Here is a 25,596-nt window from a genome sequence, read left to right on the forward strand (position 1 = left end):
GCAGCCGGAAAAGCAACGCGTTTGTGTGTGTGCATCCCGTTTTCTCTGTCTTCCTTCCTCTAAACACAGTCAGTTCAGTGTTCTCATATACAATCTCGCCTGGTCACGTGGTTCGCTTGCATTGAAACCATCGCACCGATGTCCCATCCATCGCTGATAAGGCGCACGCGCAGCAGGCGTTTCATTCTCGCCTAGGCACGTGGTTCAACTGCCGCTAATCTCCGAGCAAGTGAAGCGATAAGGAAGGCAGCCCCGTTATATGCTCCCGGGGGTCCTGTGAATTTTCCCAAAGTTTTTTTTTGTGAATTTTCCGAAAGATTTTTCTGGGGCGATATTCTCGTGTTTGTCGGTTTTGAAGACGTCCGTTTTGCGTCCATGTTATTGTGACGTACTTCAAGATGTAGGCGGGCTTTGGGTTTACTTTTGCGCGATTGTTCTTGTAAACAACGAACAAACCTATTTTATACTATACTTTATGCGTTCATTGTTCTGCCAGCGAAACAACAAGGCGACGACAAATCGTCTGCTCCCAATCGTCTGCTCCGAGAGGCCGCGGCTCATAGCTCTGCCGCTTTGCTTGGCGTCACATCTGGGTGATCGCTTTTAGCCAATCAGGGATTGCTCAAAACGGACACTTTTGAAACAGACACAAAATGGACAAAACACGAGAATACCGCCCCTGATTTGCTTTCAGTTGTGGTTATGTGCTTCCGGTTGACAAACGGGTGTGTGCGGTGTCGTCATTTTGACGTCTCGTGATGTCTACTTGCCCCGGTTTTAAAGTTTGCCCTATTTCTCTCTACTGAAAGGGCATATTCCTTGCCCGGCGATGAAAAACAAGACGGAATGCAGCGGACATAACAACGTAGGTCTGTCATGTCTGTCATGTGGACCTGTGGAAGGTCTGTATTTCAACGGCTATACGGCTTGTATGACACACCATCCCTATGATTGGCTTAGAAGGCGTGACGTAATATAAACAGCTGGCGGGAACATTTAGGTCACACTTTGCTAACTTCAGCTTCCGTAAAAATGACGTGATAATACGTAGCAGTTTGCAAAGGGCGGCTGCCATTGCCGTGAAATAGGGCAAAAAGTTTCAATAACCTTCGGCGCCGTGAAATCGCCGTGAATTTGTAGCAGGCGCAGTTTCGCATGACGCGAGGGTTAAAACTGTTTTCTAGGGTAAGAAATACTACTTCTGACTCTTACCAAGTCGGCGATGACGAAACACACAAAAATAACGTCCCTTATTTAATTTTAATCTTTGGAATAAAATAAAAATAATTTGTTTAGCGCCACAGCAATATTAGAGGGCAGTACAAGAATCTCCATGTCAGATAACCTCACATATGGCTTTTTTCCCACACTCCTGCAAGTAAGCTGGTGATCACACGATCATGTCAAGAGAAAATTAACAGAGACAACTGACTGATTTATTCATTATTGTGCTGATTGAGTTCAAGCTTGACGAATGAGGAAATCGGCGGCATCAGTATGCTCTGCCGTCATCAGGCGAACAGTTTCAGTTTCCTTACAACGTCATAAAACCGATTGTCACGCCACCAACTTGTGACATATAGCAGTAGACGATAGTGTGGCGGTGGTGATGGTCGGGAAGGTGATAACGCAACAATGCTTGCAGTGAAGCAGAGATCTCAACTATGTTACTGAAATGTACTGAAAGAAATCAATACATACGCTAAAAAGATTGCGTGATGTTTTTCAACATCGTCTTTCGCTTGCTTTTGGATCAACGTTGTTGGATCGGCTTGTGGTGTTGACGCTGATTTAACCTGAATGAAAGGGTTTCTCTTGCCAGCCTCAGCTACCGTCCTAATTTGTATAACATATGCCAAGCGTTTTTATATTTTTGGGGGGCAACATGTCATAGCTTGGTTGTGTTCTTTATAAACTAAGTGTCCTGTTACACCGCATGTCGTCATAGCTATAAGTGCACACGTCATTGGTCGCTCAAGTTTTGCTCACGCGAAAAAAATGGAGAATTCGCCGTTAATTTGCGCAGCCGCGAATAGTTCCCTAGGTGGTCTGATTGGCCTGACGACGACGATCACATTCGGGGCTTCATGTGCGCCCTCATTTTTCCCCGCTGCGTCTGAGAGACGGTGGCGTTGGCCAAACTCCCGCCGCTGCTGAGGACGTCATTCCTCGTACTAAGGCACGATCCTCTGCGAGACACTTCTCTTTTATATGGTGCTTCGGCAACTGCGTCATGGACACGTGGTCATGGCGAATCCATGAGAGGTGGCGAGGTTCCTTTCCCTCTGTGGCCGTCGCCCCTCGAGGACCATTAATTAGCTCGTCCAAATGACATGCTTCGGAGGCTTTCGTGCTGGATCACGCTCGAATGGTCATCCTAAATTATAGGCAGTGCTGCTGTTATTCATAAATCCACTCATCTTTACGGCAAGAAAAAACGTTTCATTAAGTGTTGTCACCTATCCAGTCAATGCTTATGCTCTCGTGTTTCCTGAGATTCAGTGATTAAAATTGGCTGAGTAAGGCCTAGGTCCGCTTTTTGATATAAGACAACTATGCCGAATGCGAAATGAAAATTTCATCGGTTATAGGCAGAAGATGATTTTCAAAATAGGCTTTGGCCGCTGTCTGTGGACGGCAGATGTATAAACACGTCCACAAAAAACGGAAGCATCCGCATCAATTTCTTCACGCACAATTAACGCTGCACCTTGCCCTAATCTTAAAGACAGCGCTGGAGGCCATCTACAGGCTGCACAGCTTCTATCGGAAATCGAGCGTTCGTGGATCCCTAACAGTTTGGACCGGTGTACGCACTACTCCTAAACTTGCCTCTGTGAGTCTGTCGATGTACCGAAGCGAAATTTCCTCATCGTGGTCCATGCACGTGGCAGAAAAATGCTCCATCGCCGACTCTCGCAGCTCTAGGTGGTGATGCTCAAGCATCGAACCGCTAAGTGGGGGCTGGTCCTCTCCACACACCTGCAGCAAAAGAAGGGCTCACGTTAGCAACAACCTCAGACTCGCCCAAAGAGCTCTGGAGTATTAAACCACTAGGGTTACTAATTCAGCGTCTGCCATTGAACAACCTGCTGCCAGATTAGATAGGCACGACCCATCCGGCACCGCCATAAAATGTAACCGTGCCAAAAATTTGGGGCGCTGTATTTGCCAGTGCCATTCACTCAACCAGCCACCCAGCCATAATCAAGATGGGAAAATATTACGTCGCGGAATCCCAGCATCGTCTTGTAAGAAACTGAAATCCATCCGCGGACTCTTTTTTACTGCAAGCGGAGACGTTGCTTTACAAACACGATCCCGCACTCTGATCCGCCATGATTTCCTTCGAGCAGTTCGCGAGCTTCGCTCAATCATTTGTACACCCGTGCTCCCCCAGAGCTTGTTCCACCTTGCGGAGCGCAGTAACAACAAAATATAAGTTGAATGTGCGTTCCGCGGGTTCCTCTGCCACCGCACTAATCGGTCGCTAACAACACTTTGTCACTACTTTGAGTTTTGCTCACTTTTCCCAATTATATGGTGAGGACGACGATGTGAAGAAAAGGGCGATAAAAAGTATTGACTGGAACAGAATGAGTAGGCAGGAACGAGAATGGAGCGAGGTAAGTTCAGCTCGCCAACAAAAGTACGGAAATAAAATGTTAATTGAAATGCAGTTGCCTTCACAACAATCAACATTATGGCTCTAAGATCCCAGCGCATGGCGATACCGCCATGTTGCAAGTGCGTACGCAGATTAACGCTCATTGGGAAGCAGATAGTTCCTAGCTTCACAACCAGTTTTACAGCGCCGCAAATTTCAGCGGTCAAGTAGAAGCAGTGTATGTCGCCCCGCCCAATGCGGTGCTTACGGCAATTACCTAATACGCGAAATCGTGCTTATAAAGCTTACAGCTTACGCAACTAATTTCCCAAAGTTCGGTTCAGCTGGAATTTTATAGCGCAGCATCGATCAGTGTTTATACTGTACCGAAGGCAGGACAACTAAGAGTCCCTGTCGGGTTACCGTTGTCCTTAGTCATGACGCTCCTTGAGTGGAATTCCCGTTCTACACGGGCATATTCTACCGTCCCCTCGCGTGCACTCAGTACACTCTCATTGTAGAATTTGTCTTCCCACAGGCTGCGTGGTGTGGATAAACCTAGGGTTAATAATTTGACCACAAAGTTGATTGCCCTGCCTGATAGAGTTCCCAACCAAGGTGGAGTAGGTATATTTATTCAACATGATGCCACCGAGGCTTTCCAACGGGTTAATGCTGCTAAGTAGCTTCAACTTAATCACGTCATCCAAAAACGAATGCGGAACAGTTCACGCAAACCAAGATTCATACAAATTCCGCAATGACGGGGTGTTCTGGAGTGTGGTCTTCTTTCTGGTAATACGGGACACGGAGAAGGCTACACGGAATTACCGCTAGGCATGAACTGGATTTGTACTAAACACGCTGTACTGACAGTGGACAAGGCGGAAGCACACCCAAATAGGCAGAAAAATCTGATACCCATGGGTGTTCTTGAAATGGCTACTTCGGGAAATACGTTTGGTTGCTTGACGGCGATACTGATTAAATGCTGCCGTGGAAATTTCCTTCGTGGCAATACAAAGAGTCTTCCAATATTTCTCTCCTGAATTAAAAACTGAGTTTGCGTAGAATTGGTTGTTTACGAAAGATATACTGTTTTTAATAAACTGTTTTTGTGCATATTGGCGGATTTGATCACCACATTCCGACTGCCATTTAGTTTATGTGAAACGCGCAATATTTTCTGAGCGCCCTGCTGTTCCATCTTTTAGCACTAGAAAGACATCTTCATCATCCAGTAACCAAGAAGGCCACATTTTGCATGTTAGAGCAGCGTAGAAAGATCGGTTCAGACTGAATGAATGGCCCCACCCGCCAAATCCATCAACGCGGTAGCAGGCTGTCCATTTAAGAAACTTTTGAATAGCCCTCAGTTCTGTACGTGGTTAGACATCTCCCAAAGGGTCTCGTCTCCTCGGAATGTATAATATTGTCTTTTTAGTACCAATACAATGCTGCTTCGCACAAAATGCTTACTTCACTGAATTTCCGGGTGCCTACATTGATTTAGGAAATTTCGCTACCCAATCATTATTTCTCTACTTGTGACAATTTTGTTGCACTTGTCTGTCCTAAAGGTCAGTATGCCACAGACCCAGGCAGTGCTGGACGCTTCTGATATACCAAGAATTGGGGTCGTAGAGATGGAAGCGACGCGGGGTCATGACGTGAAGTGAGTTGGCAGTTGCAACGCTGACGCTAAGACTGTTGGCTGCAAGCGGAATCAAAGCGTGAATACACTGCACAGATTATCACGAATCGATCAGTTTTGTCTGCCGCCTTCTCCCCTTACACCACGCTCAAACACACGTTCATAGCAAAGGAAAGGCGGAGAGGTGAGAACACGGTCCGTGCAGAGCTTTTGGGCGTTCATTCCCCACGCAGCCAAATATATACACAACCCTTTGTATGTAGACTTGATTGTGAGAGCTCGCAATATGAAGAAACAAGGGACTTCCTTGAAACAAAAAAACATCCCCCTCGCGAGGGGCACGGTCAAATGCACAGCATTTTCGGGGGGCGCACATACCCGATTTTATCTGGTTCGAAAGAAATTGACAGCGAGAGCGAACGCCGAGAACCGCCCCATCACGGCACGACCACGCCACGACCACGTCACGACTACGTCACGATCACGCCACAACTATTGTTGCTCCCGCGCCAAACTACGACGCATGCCCGCCCAACCTGTTGCTGAACGCGATCCGAGCACGCAGAGAACACGCGAGGAGCAGCGGAGAGCAGGCGAGGAGGAGTGGGGGAGAGGGCGCCCCTGGAACGGCTGTTGCGGACGCCGAGGCACGCCGACAACGCCGGGTGACATCGTGAGTCAAAGAAATGCTCTGCATTTAAAAGTATTAGCGCCAGCACTGCAACCTCCAACTCGCTTCCTGGGATGAATCACGTCGCCCTCCCCTATACGGCCAGAAAGCCTTGGTATGCCGACGCAACACCCAACCAGTGTAAAACAATCAAGAAAATGAAGACTCGTCTCTGGGCTCACTGCATAGCTTTAGATAGCTTTAGATAGCATAGCTTTAGATAGCCGAAATCCTGATAAAGTGACAAGCGAAAAAGCAGCGCGAAACTCGCGGCATCAAACTTATTTTAGGGGACATCGAAATTCTTTGTAAACTATTGTTTTGATGCCGCAAAAAACAAACGTAGTTATTTCTGCTTGTTTTAATGAGCACACAATATCCGCCTACCTGCTCCATACCGCCTCTGTATAATTCCTTGGCGGAGGTCACCGCCTCCATGGCGCTTGCTTCTGCTGTGTCCTGGAACGTTTAAGTACTAATATAACCTTCCGAAGTTGAGAGAAAATGTACAATACAAACCTCAAGCACAGACCCCGGTTCCGGTAGCTTCTGTTCCTTCAGAGCCTTAACGTACACCTGAAAGAGAGGAGCTCGGTAAGCCATGATATGTGAGGATGAGGCGTATCTCACCAGAAAATCGGTCATCAAGTCTTGGCAAGATATCTCTTTGCCATTGATTTTCTTCACCAAAAGATTGTCTGGGGCCAGTAGACACGACACGAAGTCTTGCAGCTGCTTCTTGAAGTCATCTTTGATGTCTGCGACAGGGCCGTCGAACGACGTTGATGTGGCGACCTGCGACAGCATGAAATCACCAGGATGATACTTCCTCCCCTGAAGGTACAATTGCACCGTGTGCGACAGGCAAAGATGATCCTTTTCAGACCACATTGTTCTCGTAGCAATTGTTTCAACCTCAAGAAGTAAAGTACAAGCAAAGTATGTACATTATGTGCAATTCTCCTACCCCACCTTTTTCGCTCACCATCCGCCTCTGTGTAACCTAGCGAAATCACTTCAGGAATGTAATATTTGGCATAAAGCAAGAAGGGAACGTGGAGATGAAAAATGAAATAATTTTCCAGGATTCTGGATATTTTTGTGCAATTCGCTGTCCAATCTTACTCCGTATGCATTTGTATGGGATAGTGCCAATGGCTCTGGAGCTTACTTGCGCAACGTGATGGACTTGAAATTGTGCACAAAGAAAGTTTTAGCCCCCAAAACTATCTGCGCGACAAAAATTTCCATTTTGCTTACTAACTACAAAGTAATCACTGTTGAAATGACTGCCTTGAGCTGGAAAGGTGCACATGCTTTTGAGGCCTTCTTTCAAATAGAACTGGTGGGGAGGTGCAAATACCAATGAGTGCGGTAGTGCCCTTACCACGCACTCAGCGCGAGTCCACTTCTGTAATGGTTTAGTCAAGTTGGTATAGATGTGCAAAGCATACAACAAAACAGGAGAGACAAAGAAGGGCAGAGCACCTAACTTGTTGGTGCGATCAGTACATTTCCCGCTCCTCAAGTCAATACCCACGAAGCGCACCTCTGCGGCAATGTAATTATACTAAACAACTATATAGTTCATTCCATTCGCCCTATTGTACGCACCGCCACGACCCAGCCGGAGACGGCACAAGTCGCATCCACCTATAACTCATCAACAGCCGCATATAACCCGAAACATCACATAGCCAGCTGAAGTCTCCAAACACTGAAAACTCTAAGCTCTGATCCGGAAGACAGACTAAATAGACCTTGTAATCGGGCAAAGCAGCTCCTGCATTTCGGCCTTCATAACATAATGACCCAGATTCTCAAATACCAGCTAGCCCACGCTTTTCTGGCATCGCCCACTTCCGTTCACCGAACGTCTCTTCCAGCATCAAAATAACCCCCATTCTATGCCATAACCATCGCGTTTACATTAAAGGCCGCCGAACACAGCGTTTTCGATATCTTCGTAGACCCTACGTGACGAACTCCTCCAGCAGATACGCGGACGCAGCGGCATGACGTAAACCAGGGTTCACGACTTCGTAGCTCACAACAGCAAAAAAACCCTGCTGACGTTCGCCACTCGCCACTACCACCAAAAACGAAACTGTATTTAGCACTCGCCCCAAGCACAGCCGGAGCAAGTTTCACTGAGACCACCGTCATCATCGCCATTACCAACAACATCACCATAGTATTATTTGCTCACTTCTAGTGAAGATGTCGCCAATATAAGACATGATGGGGAGAGAGTGAGAAAAGTATTAATCGAAGCGCAACCGGAGATTTACTGGTTCGAGATTGCGCTTACACGGGTGCTCTGAAGTATTCAGGGTCACGTGCATGGTAGTTGTGCCGGAAGAGGCTATGCCAGAGGATCGGGCGAAGATCCAGTGGAGTAGAGGCCCGGATGTGGCAGGTTTACGGAAAGGGGGGGGGGTGAAATACGTGGTGAAGGAAATGGGGTTATGCCTGGTGCGAGGAAAAGTCCAGCAACTGTGTTGTACGTCGCGATGGACACCGCAAATTGCCAGTATGGTTCCCCAGTTTGGGTCATAATACAATGGAGAATAAGCTCGCAACGGAGGCAGAGAGTCTGCACCTGGTGCATGTGTCTTTGTGGCGTGTAACATCAGAAGTGGGACGAGGAAAGTTGCTACGGACGGGAACCGACCCTTTCGATGAGCAGCACGTTCTGCCTTAGGGCCAAAATCCAGGGGCCGTGTTTGAGGGTCGCTGCTGACCTCATGTGGGAACCTCTCAACGATGCATGCGGTGGCTACCAACAATCAATATCGCACGGATACTACGCCACTCTAACCTTCGACAGCTGCCCGGGCGTTCCAAACGATCGGAGAGTTACATTAAACATTTTTTTGAGCAAGCACTGAGGTTGGGGCGCTGCTTCGGTAAGAGACTTCCAAGTCGACGTAGCAGAAATAACATAAAATTCCTCACCTACCTCACAGTCAGAAGCAGGTATGCAAATATCTATATTCCTTCATAAACAAGGCCTCAGCTATGCCTTCTTCCCTGGTCCCGGTCCCAACAACAACGATGGACGCCTTTATCGCCGCCTACAAACCCAGACCTACTATGACACAATGCTGCCCTACGCTTACAAAAGCCCGTTCTGCAGAACACACACCCCAACACACGAGCTAGTATAGGCTTCCCCTACTACCAAAAACCGATTCCTTACTCTTTTCTTCAACACTAGTTCTGACACCGGACAGCATTATTTGCCACAACACTAAAAAGGAGATACGGTGGGAGGAGGTCCAGAAAACGCCGCGCCTTTCTGAGTAGGGAAGTAATGCTGAGCAAAGGCGGCATCTGGGTCTGGTTGGGAGGGCTTTTAAGGGAACCATTAGAGCTGAGCGGGCAGGTCTCTCGCTAGCACTGGTAAACATGTGATGCAAGGTTTTGTAAGATTACCACGGAGGGTGCAAAAAAACATGCAGGACTTCACGAGACAGAGGGATGCATGGTTCTAGCACCCTTCAAATGTGTCCTCCTAGCTGTCATAGTATATGCGACTTCTGGCTACAGGATCGAAGAAAGTTCTGTCAGCAGTTTTATTCAGATGGAAAGGAAAAAAAGTGTAGTCAGCGTAGCGGTAGTGATGGATCCTTTTACTGATACGAGAAAAGGACATTGTCAGTCCTTACAATGGAGGAGGTTGCGAGCAACACCACTGAAAGTGCCGGTAAACCGTTGAGATTGCAAGTCAACCGTGTGTCTCACGTAATAGAGGCTGTCGTGGCTCGCTGCTTTCCGCACTCGAAAAGGCCCCAACTTCACCAACTCTCACTCCAGTAGTCGTTTATCAACTACAATAACTATAATGACCAGTTGTAACAGCAGAGCCGTTTAAGCTTTCAGTTATGCCGTGGAAGGTTACCACAAAACTTAGTCATCGCCCAAGCGGAAATGTGGAATACGGTAGGCTAAGAAGTGTGATAGAAAGGGGCGAGGAGGCAACCAGCCCAGGAGTAGGTATTGGGACTGCGCGGTTCAAAAAAAGAAATTGGCGCAGCCTGCATTAGTAGGCCTAGGCTGGGGAAACAGCAGAGCCGGCGGCCCTCTCCCGTCGACGTACACCCGGCGAGCCCGAATGGTTTTGTCCGAACCTTTCACATTACTCCTATACTGGTTAGCACGCTCTAGAAACCGCAGAAACCGGTTTCGGGAACTCGGCGTCTGTAGCAGGGACACCGCAAATGTGCTGCCCACTTCAGACGCGAAAGCACGTGAACTGGCGAGGAGAGCAGCACGCGGGAGATCCCGCCATGAACCCTGGGCAGCGTTTTCCAAGGCCGAGCTGGCCGAAACCGAGCGACCCTCACGAAGCGCCCGCTCGCGTGCACTGGGTATCTTTTCTTGGTATCCCGTTTTCTTCCTCATTCATCCTCACGCGACGCGAGCCCGCGAGAAAACCTGGACCACTCGGGGCGCTCTTCACGTGGCGCAGGCTCGCATCTGCTCGGTAGGTTTTGGTATTAATTCTGCTAACCCTCGACGGCGGAACAAACAGCTTCAACTGCTCTCGTGTTAAAAAATGTGGTAAATGGACTCTAAAGGCTGAACGAAATTTCGTTTTAAAGGAGCCATGAAGACAGAATACAAGTTTCGTTTTATTCGAAGATTTCGCGTTTTATAGTGCCCCCAGCGCTTGTCCGGCAACAAATGATACCGTATTCACTGAGAAATTGATCAATTAAGGTTAAAATTTGATGCTCCCGCCAATTCGTGTGTTTTGTAATGTCAGCAATGACGTCAGAAGCGCGTGTATTCAAGCGAAATTCCACTGCGTCATTCAGGTTTCGGCCTTGCTGTCCGCCAGCCCTCCCAGATGGCGCTGGTATAGTAACCCACGAACCATTTCCGCCGTTGCTTTGTTTTTGAGCGTATTTGCACCTGGCTTGTTTTTGTTACTGTAAGAAGTGATCGCCTCGTCAACCTGGGGTATCCTCGACAAACAGGGTCACGTAAGACAACGCCGCTTACGCCAATTGGCCAGTGTCCTGTAAAACAACTTCAAAGTGGCGGAGTGCTGTGCAGCTAAGACATGCATAGTGCGCCTAGTACCAACAGCAGTGCGTATCGGCACTTCTATGCTTACGTGCGTTTACGTAACTTTCATTGTTTGCCGCACCATTCTTACTACTGTAAAAGGAATATCCATTACACTAAAGCGCAAATAGTTCATTCGGAAAGCCTATAAGCCGTGCCTAATTAGGGTTTACTTTTTCCGTGCTCGACCAATCGCACAGCTGGGCTCATATGACATCATAGGTTCTGTTGCGGGAAATGAGCTAGTGGGTCGCATGACCATTCCGTTTTTTCCTATTTATGTAGCTTATTTGAGCGAAGTGTGCGTTAACAGTGGTGTCAGTATGATTCTATTGAGGCAATCTTTCGAATGAACCGAACTTGTGTTTTGTCCTCATTGCTCCTTTAACTAAAATATCGCACATTTAGCAGCTCTCTGGGTGTTTCTCGACGAGCAACGGTGCGGTATTTGCTTAGAAATAATTACATAAAGCTGGCATTTCTCTCTCCCGTTTCCCTTTCATTTTTTCGTGACGTAGCCATTGCTTCAAAAAGTAAGAGCTAGGCAGCCGTGCGGACAAGACGCTCTCACGCTGCAACGGTAACTTTTACGTTTGCAAGCATATGGCCTTCGGCGGCAAAGTTCCTTTTCCCGAGGGGGCTGGCCAAGACTTTTCTGCTTTCTTTACGACGGAACGAGAAATTCTTTTTGACATATCAGTGATGCCCATGGCATAAACACTGCATCAACCGCTTCCCAAGGCCACACACCTTGGAGATGATACGTGAAACTGGTGCGACGGACGAGCTTTCTCCCACACCCTCTAACGAACTCTCGGGTACGCCTTCACGGTGCAGTAAAGAGTACGTAAGCGAACTGTGATAAATTGCGAGCGCGCTCTTCGCTTCGAGAAGTCCAACTAAATAGCCTGACAGTGAAGATGTCTTTTTGTACGTTCCTTGGATAAGCCGCCGGCCACATATTACGGCCTGCACACATTACAGTTGAGTAGTCCCGCCAGGGTCTCCCACGCTTACGCGTCGAGGTCTGCGACGCTTACGGATTGTCAACCCCGGCTTGCGGCGAACGGAGGACAACAAGATCATGAACCCTTTACTTTTCACGGATGATAAGGTTCGGACGGGGTGGGGGCACAATTTACTGATAGCAACATCTGGGCGCGTAGAATGGAAGTTCGACAGGGCACTTAAACATGTTCCTTTTCCCGCTTCCTGCTACGGTTGCGGAGAAAGGGACGAGCCGCCAAGACCCGTTCTGATACGTGCTTGAATGGCACATGATCTTGATAATGACTATGATGGGCACGAGGGAGGCGAGGCGCCATCTTTTTCCACATCCTCCCTCGCTCGAAGATGGCTAGAAATTGATCTGCGCGTTCAGAGTCCATGTCATTGAAGCCGTCCAGGTGGCGCGCAAACGTCATTCATGCCGGTAGAAGTAAGCTAAGTAGGGGACCTCGCCGCTTCTGCTTCCACCCATGATTACGAAGCTTGTTAGCGTGCTGGAGCGTAGACCTTTTGACTTGCCGAGAAGCTGTTGAACTGTGGAAAAAGTCCCATAACAGATTTTTTCATTCCACATTCTGGGTGGAAACTTCGTTCGCCAGCCGGCAGTCGTTTTGTACATCACCGAAGCTCGCATTGCTCGTATCACCTTGGAACGCCTTGCAGGCTTCTGAAAAATGATAGGCGCTATTTTCCTTCGTATTTTCTTTAGCTTTATTTTCCCTGTCTTCCGCAGCCTGTTCGCGGCTCGGTGTTTCCGCTTCAACTGGTGAGTCCGTATCCAATGTTCCTCTTTTCCACAACGTCACCTTCTTCCACAACGGTTACTGCTTGAGGAAGGACGGCCGTTCAGCGTCATAGATTATTGACCTCTCTTATTAAGGACCAATGCAGAGCAAGTATTTTCCAAAACGAAACTAAAAGCATTGTGGCCGACTTCGAAGCCTGAGGGAAGCAGCCTTTCCCGCAATGCATAAAAGCTGTAGTCTCGTGTTCTTCAAATAATATGAGCTCAAGTAAAGTTGTGATTTACATTTATTTCACGTACTCAACCTCCTAAGAACCGGTTAGGTCAGAGAAACATTTATAGATGCTTTTTCAACGAGCTCTCGCCGTTCACTGGTTTTGTGACATCACAAACAGTAGTACCCAGAAGTGGGCTAGGTGTCAGCATCCATTTTCATGCTTGTGGCATTTTCTGCCTCACTAAACAAGTGCAAGTAGCGAGAATGGTGTAGTGAGATTCCAGGCACCGTAAACTATCGATGCTGTCCAACTTGTATCCACCCTGTAGAGTCCCTTTTAATGGTCCCGGGAATCGAACCCAGGACCTTTACGCCTTGAAACCTGCAACCTAACCACTGGGCCAGCGCAAAGGCCCGAAGGGTACGGGATTGGCTGCAGCGGGGAACTATAACACGCGCAGCGAATGTAAAACAAAAAGCATCTGCAGAGATGCAGACAATTGTCTATTAATAGGTAGCATTCCAATGCCGCTTGTCTAGAGTGCGAGATCTTTAGAGCCAATTTTTTTGGTTTCTCTAAATTCTGCCCGACCAATTATCTCTATTTACGCTATTATAAAGATTAGAAGTAGAACTTCCACGAAATATGCATTGTTGTGGAACTGCAGAGCGTTACACCTTCGGACATTTTCGCTATTTTTTGTATTTATTTGTTTATTTTCGTTTTCGAGATTTTGCCAAACCAGCTGTCTTCTTTTACGCTATTATAACGAATAGAGGTGGAACTTCTGCGAAATCTGCAGTTTTTCATATTCAAGGCGTTACACTGATCGGCATTTTCACTATTGCTTGCCTATTTTCGTTTCTATTATGGTTTTTTGGAATTCTGGTCTACCAATTGTCTCAATTCACGCTAGTATAATAATAAAAACGACCTCTCGCAAAATCTCTATTTTGTGTCAACACAGAGCGTTACACGGTTAGCCAATTTCGTTATTTTTTGCTATTTTTCTTATTTTTTTGCTTTTTCAAAATTCTTTCCTACCAACTATCTTCAAGGTGGTACTTCCGCGAACTCTGGATTTTTGTGGAAATAAAGGGCGGTGCATGGTTTGCCAGCTTACTACATTTCTTTTTCCTATAGTTTGGTTTCTCAAACTTCATACGACAAATTATCCCCATTTGCACTATTATAACACACAGGTGGAACTTCCACGAAATTGCCATTTTTGTGTAAATGCAGGGCGTGCCACCGTCCTGTCTGGGGAGTACTCGGCAAACAATTCTATGCTTACAACGTTGTGCTGACACGCAGTGCGCAACACTTACATTAAAAAAAACTTACAAGAAAAAAGGTCAAATGGGAATTTTTACAAGTATTAGAGCCAAATGAGTTAATTGTAATCGGAAGATCTAAATGAACATAACGAATTTAGGCGCCCATAGCGTGCGATAACCATTCCATCTCGCCTTCTGAGGTGGGCTCATTACGAGACGGAAAGGCAAATGCAAGCATGGTTCGATAGGTTGCAAATAAACATTATAAGGGCGAAAAACGTGATAACCTAACCCCTCAACTTAAGTACAACTGACCGCCGCCGCATAAAACACAAATAGACGAACAAGGGCGAAGACGCCTCGCGTGAACGGAATCGAACCTCGGTCCTTCGCGTTATAGAACCGGATTCTATGGGAATGCGTTCGTGACGTGATCTCTCAGGTACTGTTCCCCTCTCCAGCTCACGTGCGGTCACTCCTGAACTCAGGAGTGCAGACGCCAAGTTCGCGATGGCGAGTACTGCGGGACCTTGCGCGTGCTAACGCTGACCACCTTGGGATGGATGTGAAACGTGGCGGACAAGACGATCCGGGCCTTCCTGTTGTGGAGAATTTTCAGCGGAATGTTAGGAAATTCGGAAAAGGTGCAACAGCCAGGTCTCCGACGAAGGGAGAGGGCAGCCTGCGGTGCTGTTTGCTTTGCACCACTACTGCAAGCTGCGCCAATTTTCTTCTAAAGACGATAGTCATTCTTGGGCTACTTAAACCCGTTAATTTTGGTCTCTCTGTCTGTCTGTCTGTCTGTCTGTCTGTCTGTCTGTCTGTCTGTCTGTCTGTCCGTGACTCAATTCAGCCACCCGGCCGAAGTGAAACGAAGTCTGCGCAATATTCTTATATACTTTATGCGAAATCGAAACGTCTAAGTGCGGTTTATGTGATCTAACTTGTCAACACTGTGGAACAAGAACAAGATATTACGCAAACATAAGACAGAAAATGAATACGCGAGGGATTTTTACAGTGTTCGTATATTAAAAAAAATCATAGATGCTTGATTTTTGCTAAATGAAATACTACATCCAGTGCAAAAAACAAAATCACACTGTACCTTATTGTCGCCCGCGCCACTAAAGCTTCTGGCGGCATTTTAAGAAATTAAGCGGCAACAGTTATGAAAGCTCCACTACATTGGTTCCACGTTCCGCTTGGAAAGCACGTAGGCTAGGGCGACGCTGTTCTATAAACATTGAAGTAGGGCGCCTCGATTCACACGTGTCTCAGCCTCATGGCAGCGCTGGTATCGAGGCACCCGGCCTGGAGCAGTGGAAGGCGGTAAATTTAAATTGACTTGATCAAACCTTTAACGTGTTTACCTTGGGAGGAGCACGACGCAAGAGGAACAACATGAGAGGTGAGCGGGAAAGCGAAGGAAGGCATGTACTTGGCAAATGTCGAAAAAGACTATCGTCTTTTGTCGACATTTGCCGCGAAAAGAGCAGATACGCTGCCACCACTTTTTAAATGCGAATGCATTTCTTAGTCGAGCCATGTCAGGCGCCGTGCGGCGTCCACGCGCCCGCAGGTGTTATCTCTCCGCTCTCACCCCCTCTCCCATAGCACCAGCTGCGAGCGCGCGCTCCTTCTCTCCCCTAGCAACCGGAGCAGGTGGTGCGGGCGGATCAGCGGCGAGTGAGTGGAGAGGAGGAGCGCGCTCGGGCGTGTGAGGGTGCTCGCATCGCGGGAGCTCGCTGGAGCTCCCGCGTGCGTGGGAGAGTGTTGGCGAGGGTAGGCGCGGTGCTTCGGTGCTTCTCCTCTCGACGCTCGCCCCACTCTCCCACGCCCGCATGCTTCTCAAAGACCCTTTGACTGATCACTTTACCGACCACAAGGCAGTGATCGTGGCCGTCAAGTACAACGACAACACAAACAGATGTTAAATAAATGGTTACGCTACAAATCACCGTCTCCTCATTAATTATAAATTCCGCGCTCTCTCGCGCAAAAGAAATGCAGTCGCATTTCCTCACGATTCCCTTCGGGGAGGTGGGGTGAATTTTTTTTCTCCAAACACGGCTAGAGTGCCTTTCTGCAATTGAATTGTTTTAAATTATAATTGACGAGGTGTACAAACTGTGTCTGAACGTGTCCTGGCAATGCGCGCCAGGCCAGTACGGAGAAGCCAAGGCAAGCTGCACTATGCTAGTAGCGGTCCGAACGCACCGTCACCGCAAACAGTGCACCGGCGACTAATCTGACGTTGCGCTTCCCCGCAAGCACTCGGTCGCTTTTGTCCACGTACGGATGCCGACATCAGCCATGTATTGCTCACGAATTATAACGACCTCTTTACATAGTGCCGTATGGTATTACACGGAAAAGATCTGTAGAGGAGAAGTGCTGAAAGGTTCAATGTGACGCATCTCGTAGAAGCGTCCACAGGCCGCGCTGTAACTTTGCTTCAATGATAAACAGCGGTGTTATCATGACTGGAAAAACACATTGGTGTCCTAGCAGGTGGCATTATTAATGAGATGGCACACTCGGTTTTCTCTACTTCTTCTCATATGTCATATGTCATATGTGTTCGTGGGCATTTTACTTCTGGCAAGTCGAATAAGGGAGAGCATCGCTAACTGCCGACCTGCAAGAAGACGTGCCGGCAATAAACACAAAAGGCCTAGTTGTCATCTGCGGCTAAGTTTTAAACTGACAGTTGTAAACAGCCGTTGATGTATTTTGACTTCAGCGCTGTTGCGTGATAAACGTCAGCCCGCCGCGGTGACCAGTGGCTAAGGTGTTGCGCTTCTGAACACGAGGTCGCTGGTTCTATTCCCGGCCGCGGCGGCCACTTTTTTGATTAATGCAAAAAGCAAAAAACGCCCGTCTGTGCGAGATATAAGCACACGTTAAAGACTCATGATGGTCAAAAGTGATTCGGAGCCCCCCACTACGGCGCACCTCATCGCCTACGTAGCGTCGCCGCTATAACCCTACAATCAATAAATCAATCTGACAAACGTCAAAACTAGCCAGTCCTTTCCCAGGACTGCATGTATGGGTCTTCTAATTTACACCGGTGTTACTATTCAGTGTGCTAGAAGTAAGAGGTGTTGGACTTGTCCAAACACCTGTTACTTACCTGCGCAATCCGCCATATCTAATAGAATGTCCGCAACAGCACTGCCCGGCAGTCACAGGCTTGTTATGAAAACATCGAGCAGTGAACGTGGCATAAAATAATAGGTGCGGTTCCTCTGAAGCAGAAATAATATTCTAGGAGCAAATCAGGACATCCAGGCAATGCGAAAGGCATGGAGATATGCTGCGCACTGTGCAAGTAGCCATTCCAAGCCCGAAATAATGCCCGTTGCGTAATATATTACGGAAGCGTCTCTAAACTCTGTCCCTAAATTTTTCACGCAGGCTATAAGAAAAAAATCGACAATACCCACTCAGGTCGCGTGCTTTTCTCTGTCATAAACATTCATCCTAAGAGGTCGCACGACAGCACAACAAAGCATACCTTCGGACCAGGGGATGGCATGAGGAAACAGCCAATCTCTGTGAAGTAGGAATGGATGCGGGTCCGCAGCTGCTGCAATTCTTCGAGCTGCCCCTCGGAGATCTGGAGCCGCCTGTCGAGAATGATTTGGCCTCCTTCCGCACCGTAAGGCGCATCGTACGGGTCGCACCAGTCGCTGACTAGGAATATAAGCTTCTGGAAGGGTTTATCGCTCTTGCCCTGGGCAAAAATAAGTAGAGCAGATTAGTGTCTGTCAAACATGCCTGTCGTACTCCACCGCACCTGCTTCACTAGCCTTTCATACTCATCGATGCAGAGCTGCAGGTTCTGGAAGTCATCTTCTGTGATGTTCTGCGAGACGCTATACACCTGCACCGAACTGGTCATAGTACTCAGGGTGAAGATTTTGGCGCAGTCCTCCATGCCGGACACGCCATCGAAAGCCCCTTGAGTGTACATGAAAATCACGGCCAGTTCCTGACCCTGGCTTGTGGTTACCTGCGGAATATCTGCATTTAGATAGTGCGCGTCATAGTCAACATAAAAGGAGAAATCGTTGCTTCTCACCGAGAAGACTTGGCTCCAGAGCATGACACCCGTTGCGTCGCCCTCGCCACCCTCACGATCAAACAAGCCTCCAAGAGCGACTTTAGTGTCGTCCATCCAGTCGTCTTGGCCGCCACAGTGCATATACTGCAGAAAAATTTCAACAGGAAGAACTTGCCTTCAGCTAAAGCACCGGCCACCGAAACCACCACGACAGGTTTGTCTTTCACATCGTCGGCCAGGAGAATTCGACTCAGTGCCGCAATGTCCAGCTCCAAGTTGTGGTCGTCATTGGTGCCTAGTATCTTCACTGGACGGCCAATCTCCACCCCCTTCCTGCAATGTAGTAATAGTAACGTTTTGCTAATAATACATTTATTCACATCTCATCTGTAATACATGATGTTGCCGGCCTCCATAAAGAGCTGTCGTAATTGCAGCCCTATTGGCGTCTTCAAGCGGTGGTCAGCAAAAACATAAAAGTTGACATAAAAACCGAAAAGCACTAAATGTTTGCATACAGAGGGAAAACAGATTAATTTGTCAACTAGGGTAAGTGCACACACAGCACTAATTCAAAAACAAAGCTTCGTTTACAGTTGTCTAGTAGGTTGAATACTATACTGAAAGCAAAGCTGAGAAACAGGCTCGCACCAGACACACTTATGCCCTGGTCAGTCTCATGGGCGAAAAGACATCAGCTTGGGGACGTATTACTCGAACAGATGCGTGCCTCCAGCAGTGCAACAATTTCTCCTGGTCGTGACCAAGCACCCCAACAATATACACCTCGATTTTGATGTTTCATATTCATGCTAGAGGTGTTATTATTTTCCTCATTTCTAAAATCAATTTAATTGGTCCACTCGGACTAAGTTCAATAAATTTAGCCAAAAATGTCGGTTTATTCAGCGTCTTCTTCCCACCATTTATTTCACAACCCTTTTTGGGACCAATGTTTTAGAAGAATGCAGTAACAACTTTAAACGTTAAAAAAAAAACTCCGGATACAAAATTTTGAGAAAATACTTCAGGCCGCTCGCGATTAATTTAATTGCTTGGTGGCTGCTCCGTATATTTATTCCTTTCCGTGTTTACACTGCTAAACACAGATATTGATCACCAGATTTTTTGGCGGTTATTACAAAATATTTGACGGATTGTAGAGGACTTTGGGCTTGTTGTGGCGGATTCTTCGAGATTTAGGTGACAACATCAGGCGAGACAAATTGGTTACGTTTGGAAGTCGGGATGCGACAACGGGTTCTGCCAGCGTGCGCACCACCATCGGTGACCCGTGCTTTGGAGGACTCCAACGTACTCCCAGGTATTGAGTCACCGTGATCATGTTCTGAAGGCCTGGCCTACGTCGAACCATTGCTTGACAGTTAGCTTAATCGCCTTTATCAACGATGCGTCATCCGGCCTGGTCGGTAAATATTGTGGACTTTGTATAAGCATACAACTGTTTTCCTTTAGTTAACTGCTCGACCTTGTTATATCCATTGTTAACGCTGCTTGATTCTATCATTTTGTCGAACTTTGAACTCTCTCGCACTTGAAATCGTTTCGAAGTTCCCTCTCGTTAGAGCTTCATGTCGTCATGCTTGTATCGTATGCTGCCTGTTCAAATATAAGACTTTCTGTTGCTGCTTCGTTCGAGGCTCTGTCTCATTCTTACGATTCTTTCCGGCGAAAGCCGTGAATCAGACGGCCACCCCCCTCGTCACACATACCCTGTAGATTCGCTGGGGTTGTTTGCTTGCCCCGGCTGACTCCGTATATCTTTTTAACAGCGCGCCCTCCTAAACAGAAGGAGACATGGAGCTATGCTGGTAATACCATTTATGGATAAACTAAAAATGTGCACACCAACCAGCAGAAGATCAACGAGCTTAGTAGCCGGCGTTACACAAACCGAAATTTTCATTTTAGAACTAACGTGGCGGCGCCGTGCACAGATATGGCGGGGTTCTGAAACGCTGAAAACCGAATGTAATTTGTGGGTCACGTGTAGAATCGGAAAATGAAGCGAAAATATAACATACTTTTTTTTACCGTACTTCTCCGACGGTGAAACTACTCCTTGGAACTCGTCCTCCCCTGTCCTCCCGTGCTTTTGGTGCTTATAACGTGTGATGTCGGCGAAGGCTTCTTCGGCGCTTCTGAAAGGGATCAGACAAAGCACTCATACTCCCCCAACAAACATCGAGTCCTTGATACTACTGAAGCATCGATCGACAAATAATAATAATAATAATACTTTATTGATGACATGAGTAAATACAAAACAAGGAACGGGCCTGCCAAAGCCGCAGTGGGCTTGAACGGCAGTGCCTGGCAGACAGCGACAGAGCCATCAATAACAGATAATTCGCTTAAAAACAGTAGTAAGAAGAAAAGAGAGTGAGAACGCACCATGAAAAACACAAAACACATGACAGGGTTCCGGTCACAGACTAATGCGTCTAAGACCTTTTTTCAGGCTACCTTTCGTTTTAACATCATTTGAGCACTGCGGAAGTGAATTGAATATTTCAGGGACATAATATTTACGGAGTCTTCGACCGTATCTCGTATTACAACGGGGTGTAACATAGGGATTCTTTGGTCTCAGACAACGAGCAGGCACATACGGAATTTTAAACTGGCTTAAATCTGACGGGAACACCCATGTAGCATCCTGCCAGCTTTCATTGAAACTACGCAGTCCTCTAAGACGGTGTTACGTTGCTCACTGATGGTCGGAAGACCTTCTGAGACATTTGCGTCTGCTAGCTTGGTCTGCCTTGAATTTGTACCCTAATTTTGTCGACGGCATCGTCAGAGATACGGGTTCTGTAATCCACAAGTCGCCTACACCGCTAAACACAATTGCGTATAGTAAAGTCAGCTTAGCAAAACAATGATATTTTTAGAGAGAGAGAAAACGTTTATTGAAACAGCAGGGAGGAGGAGAAGGAGGAGGAGGAATAAACTTTTATTAAACAGCAAGGTTCTGGTGTCAGGGTCACCCGCCCGGTGAGAGCAGTCCTCAGTCCAGGACCCCTTGGAGTCTACCGGCCTTCTTCGCTCTTTCGACCAACGTTTGCTGGTCGGAGAGGTCAGAACTGGTCAGCATCTCCACCCACTGCTGAAAGGAGGGATTGGGGTTTGGTGTGAGTTGCGGCGTGTGGGAGCACTCCCAAACAATGTGGTTTAGGGGGCCTTTCTGCGGGCAGTATTTGCAGTTGGCAGTGTATTGTGTCGGGTACATGGCGTGAAGTATGCTGTTGTGAGGATAAGTCTTTGTTTGGAGTCTTCGTAGCGTGGTGGCGTCTTCTTTGGCTAGTCGGTGGTCCGGCGCTGGATATTTGCGACGAGCCTGTCTGTAGTGCGACAATATTTCTGCGTATGTGTGAAGAGGCATAGATTTTGTATATGAATCTCTCTGGTGCTGTGGTTCCCTCTCGGAGACGGCCCGGTGTAAATGTTCTCGGTATGGAGGATCCAAGAGAGAAGCACGACCCAGCACCCGTTCTCGTAAGGCGATGGAACCAACTGTGAGCGAGGCAGTGGGCGCAGCTTCGTCTTCTTCTTATCCCCAGCTATCGCCCTCTGCCTGCGCCCATCTCATTTATTTACAACACACTCCCCTCCGGCCAGAAAGGCAAGGACTGGCCTTCAAGATGAGCCTTCGTATGGGGCGCCTGAATATTGTCCCAGTGATCAGGCGAAAATAAATGATGTCGGACTGCTCGCACGGGCGGTGCTTGGAGCGATGATTCGCATCTGATGCTGCGTCCCGCAGTTGCTGTGATGTTCCCTGTGCATCAGGATCACCCGCTTCGCACCGTAGGTCTTGGGGTAGCCGCCGGGGTCGTAAGGGACTCCGATGAGCCGCTGTAGCTCGATGTGCGTCTTGATGACGAGCACGTTTTTGAAGCTGCAGTGGTTGGTCGGTGTGCAAATGACAGCGGCTGCGACAAACCAAAGGCGTCTAGCATAAATATTGTTGGTGGGCTGGCCACAATCTCTGGTTCTCAATCTGTGGAGTCGAAGTGACGGTGATTCTGCACTGTGCCGTATTGGACACCATCGGGGGAGGTGCCAGATTCGGAAGCGGTATGCCAGCCGGAGCTTCAAAACTTGCGAAGGAATAGATCTGGGCAGGCATCTGCGGACGCGGTGAAATGTCTGGCGTCTAGCTGGGATGTGGTTGCGGTTATCCACGACGTGACGCAAGGCGTGGCTACTCATCTTCCTTCGGGTTGGTGGGCGTCGGTTAACCTCCTTCCGTCGCGATTTCAAATGGGCCATTTCCTGATCTTTAGGAGCATCGTCTATGTGCATTCTGAGGGTGGCGTCGCCAGGTGACAACAACTTGAGCACGCAAGGAAGCCCGCTGTGCTTGCTGTCCCCACGATCACTGAGTTCCTTGATCTGTTTCGTACGCGGATATGCCTCACGAGAAGGGGTGACGGCATGGTCATCAGTTGCAGAAGTGGACGGCAGGAACACGTCTGCCTTATCGTGACCCTGCGTATCATTCTTGTCGCTCAAAAGCAGCATGATCTCACTGTCGGGGAAGACGGCGAGGCTGGTATTTGGAGGGCAGATCGGAACAGTTATATGACGCTGCGTGACGTCCTCTGCTTCCATTGTACTCGGTTGCGTTACAGGAGACTCACCGTGAGTGGCGTTGACAGCAGAGTCAGCAGGCGCCATCCAAATGAACGAGCCGCTGTTGGCTGCGTGTTCGTCGTGCATGGTGTGCTCGGGCTGTTGTTGGCGCGTCTCTGGCTGAACCCTCGGAAGAGCGACAAAGTAGGTGTTTTGCGGTACGTTGGGAACACCCGTGCGCTCTCGATTGTCACTCCTCCAGGTGGTTCGGACGTAGCCATCGGCGGCTGAATTCACAGCGGCTTTGCCAACCGGGTGGAGCATCACGCGCATTTGACACGAGCGCATTTTGTCGTCAAAATGCTGGAATACGGCAACGTCTTCCTTTAGCTTGTCTCCGGTCAGGTTTCCTTGAATTGCAGCGTCGAGGGCCCGTATCTCGCTCGGCGTGTCGTGGAAGTGGTAAATGTTGGCGGTAAGGTCGGTCACGTGCGGAGCCGGGTCCTGGAGAAGGGCGTCGATTGACGTAATGAGCCCTGTGATTTTCTCTCGCAGGAGCCGGCGGCGCAGCTTCAGGCGTTCCAATGGAAGGGGTGGCGTAGAAAAACGAGGGTCGGCTTGGGCACGAGCCATCATTGGCAGCGGTCGAGGGCAAGGCCTCCTGGATCAAATAGCGCGAAGGTTCCAGGCCCCGCGAGCCTCGCAGCCGCTGCGCCGTCAAAGTCAGGTCCGCTCGTGCCTCGAATCCCGGGTTTCACGGCACCAGCGTATGGAGGATCCAAGAGAGAAGCACGACCCAGCACCCGTTCTCGTAAGGCGATGGAACCAACTGTGAGCGAGGCAGTGGGCGCAGCTTCGTCTTCTTCTTATCCCCAGCTATCGCCCTCTGCCTGCGCCCATCTCATTTATTTACAACACTCGGGCTGCGGCGTGAGCCACTTCGTTTCCTTCGAGGGCCGTGTGTCCTGGCGACCATACGATTTCTATGCTTGGCAATTGGGGGTGTCGCTGCAGTATGTGCAGAGCAGTTTTTGAAATTCTTCCATTTAAGTAGTTGCGGCACGCTGTCTGTGAGTCGGTGATGATGGTGATGTACTCTTTTCCAGTGGTGGCTGCGAGGGCAATTGCGGCTTCTTCTGCTATCTCCGTTTACTTTGTTAGGACGGTCGCTGCCGATAGCTCTTTACCCGCTGCGTCGATTACGCTGATTGCGTGAGCAGGATGGTCCTGGTAGGGCGATGTGTCTGTGTATCTGGTGGTCGGCACATGCTGAAACCGTTTGCGGATGTATCCGATTCGAGCCTCCCGTCTTGCTTTGTTGTATTCGGGGTGCATATTTCGGGGGATGGGTGCTATCCGTATGTTCTGTCGGATGATGGGTGGGATGCACGTTTTCTGGTCCTGCTGAGAAGGAACGGGGTAGCCAAGTTGAGATAAAGTGAAGCGACCGGCAGCGGTGAGGCGTAGTCCGCGGAATTGGGAAGACTGATGTGCCTCACATATTTCTTCCAAGGTGTTAGATATTCCTAGTTGCAGGAGCTTCTTCGTCGAGGTTTTCGGGGGAAGGCCGAGTGCTGTTTTGAATGCTTGTCTTATCATAACATTAAGCTTGGCAATTTCGGCGGGTTTAAGATTTAGATAGGGTGTTCCGTAAGCTATTCGACTGATGAGAATAGCCTGTATTATGCGGATAGTATCCTTTTATTTCAGCCCTGAGCGTCTTTGGGAAATTCTGTGTATAAGGTGCATTATTTGGGTAACAGTGCGTTGAAGTGGTAAGATGGTTTGCGATCCTGATCCGTCTCTGGGAATCGTCAAGCCCAGAGTACGTAGATGTGGTACGTTGGGGATGGTTTGTCCATCGATGGTAACTGTAGGGTCCGGTGTTGTGTCCACGTTCTTTTTGGATAGCCGTTTACGGAGTGTTAGTAAGGCTGATTTTCCAGGGGCACACTGGATGACTCGGGCGCGTAAGTACTCCTGCGTTGTATTTATTGCCTCTTGTAGGGCTTCTTGTTGTTCTCCAATGGAGCCTGTCGGTGTCCACAGTGTGAGGTCGTCGGCATAAATGGCGTGCCGTAAGTTGGGGATGTTTAGGAGAAGGGGAGGCAGGTCTTTCATGGTCAGATTAAAAAGAAACAAAGAAAATAGCACACATCGTTTGAGCAATTTGGCAGCATTTTGCTTCTTTCAGACTTTCAGAAGCGGGAAATTGTTGCCTGTATGAATCCTGGGGCCGAATTCTCTAAAAAACGGGCGTCGCTTTGAAGCGACGAGTTAGCGCCATTGAAATGCATGTGTTATGGTGTTGGGGCCGTCGCTTCGCGGTGCTCCTCGTGAGGAGTGACCCTGAGAAAAGCGCTGTGGCAAGGGTGCGAAGTGACAAACGAAACGGCGGGGGGCAGTGGGTGTCGCTTCGCGCCCTTGCCACACTGCTTTTCTCAGGGTCACTCCTCACGAGGAGCACCGCGAAGCGACGGCCCCAACACCACAACACATGCATTTCAATGGCGCTAACTCGTCGCTTCAAAGCGACGCGCCGCCGTTTTAGAGAATTCGGCCCCTGGTGATACTGAGCATAAGCTAACCATTGGAAGAGTCAGTTCACCCATTATTCAAGAACAGGAAGGCTATGCCGAACGTTTTTTCTTGAGATATCTTCTCATTATC

General features: G+C 48.4%; 1 protein-coding gene across 1 annotated transcript in view; it reads right to left on the bottom strand.

Annotated features, from left to right (window-relative positions):
- Positions 1-25,596, bottom strand: part of LOC144142309 (uncharacterized) — a 91,686-nt gene that overhangs the window by 14,095 nt on the left and 51,995 nt on the right. The window contains 9 exon segments of the mRNA XM_077673711.1: positions 2,833-2,982; positions 6,319-6,390; positions 6,451-6,507; positions 6,562-6,726; positions 17,779-17,997; positions 18,061-18,276; positions 18,346-18,476; positions 18,479-18,660; positions 20,373-20,489. Of these exon segments, the coding sequence (XP_077529837.1) occupies positions 2,833-2,982; positions 6,319-6,390; positions 6,451-6,507; positions 6,562-6,726; positions 17,779-17,997; positions 18,061-18,276; positions 18,346-18,476; positions 18,479-18,660; positions 20,373-20,489 (1,309 nt within the window).

The sequence above is a fragment of the Haemaphysalis longicornis genome, unplaced genomic scaffold (assembly GCF_048455015.1).
Source record: "Haemaphysalis longicornis isolate Haplotype H1 unplaced genomic scaffold, Haemaphysalis longicornis Haplotype H1 scaffold_6, whole genome shotgun sequence".
Lineage (NCBI taxonomy): Eukaryota > Metazoa > Arthropoda > Arachnida > Ixodida > Ixodidae > Haemaphysalis > Haemaphysalis longicornis.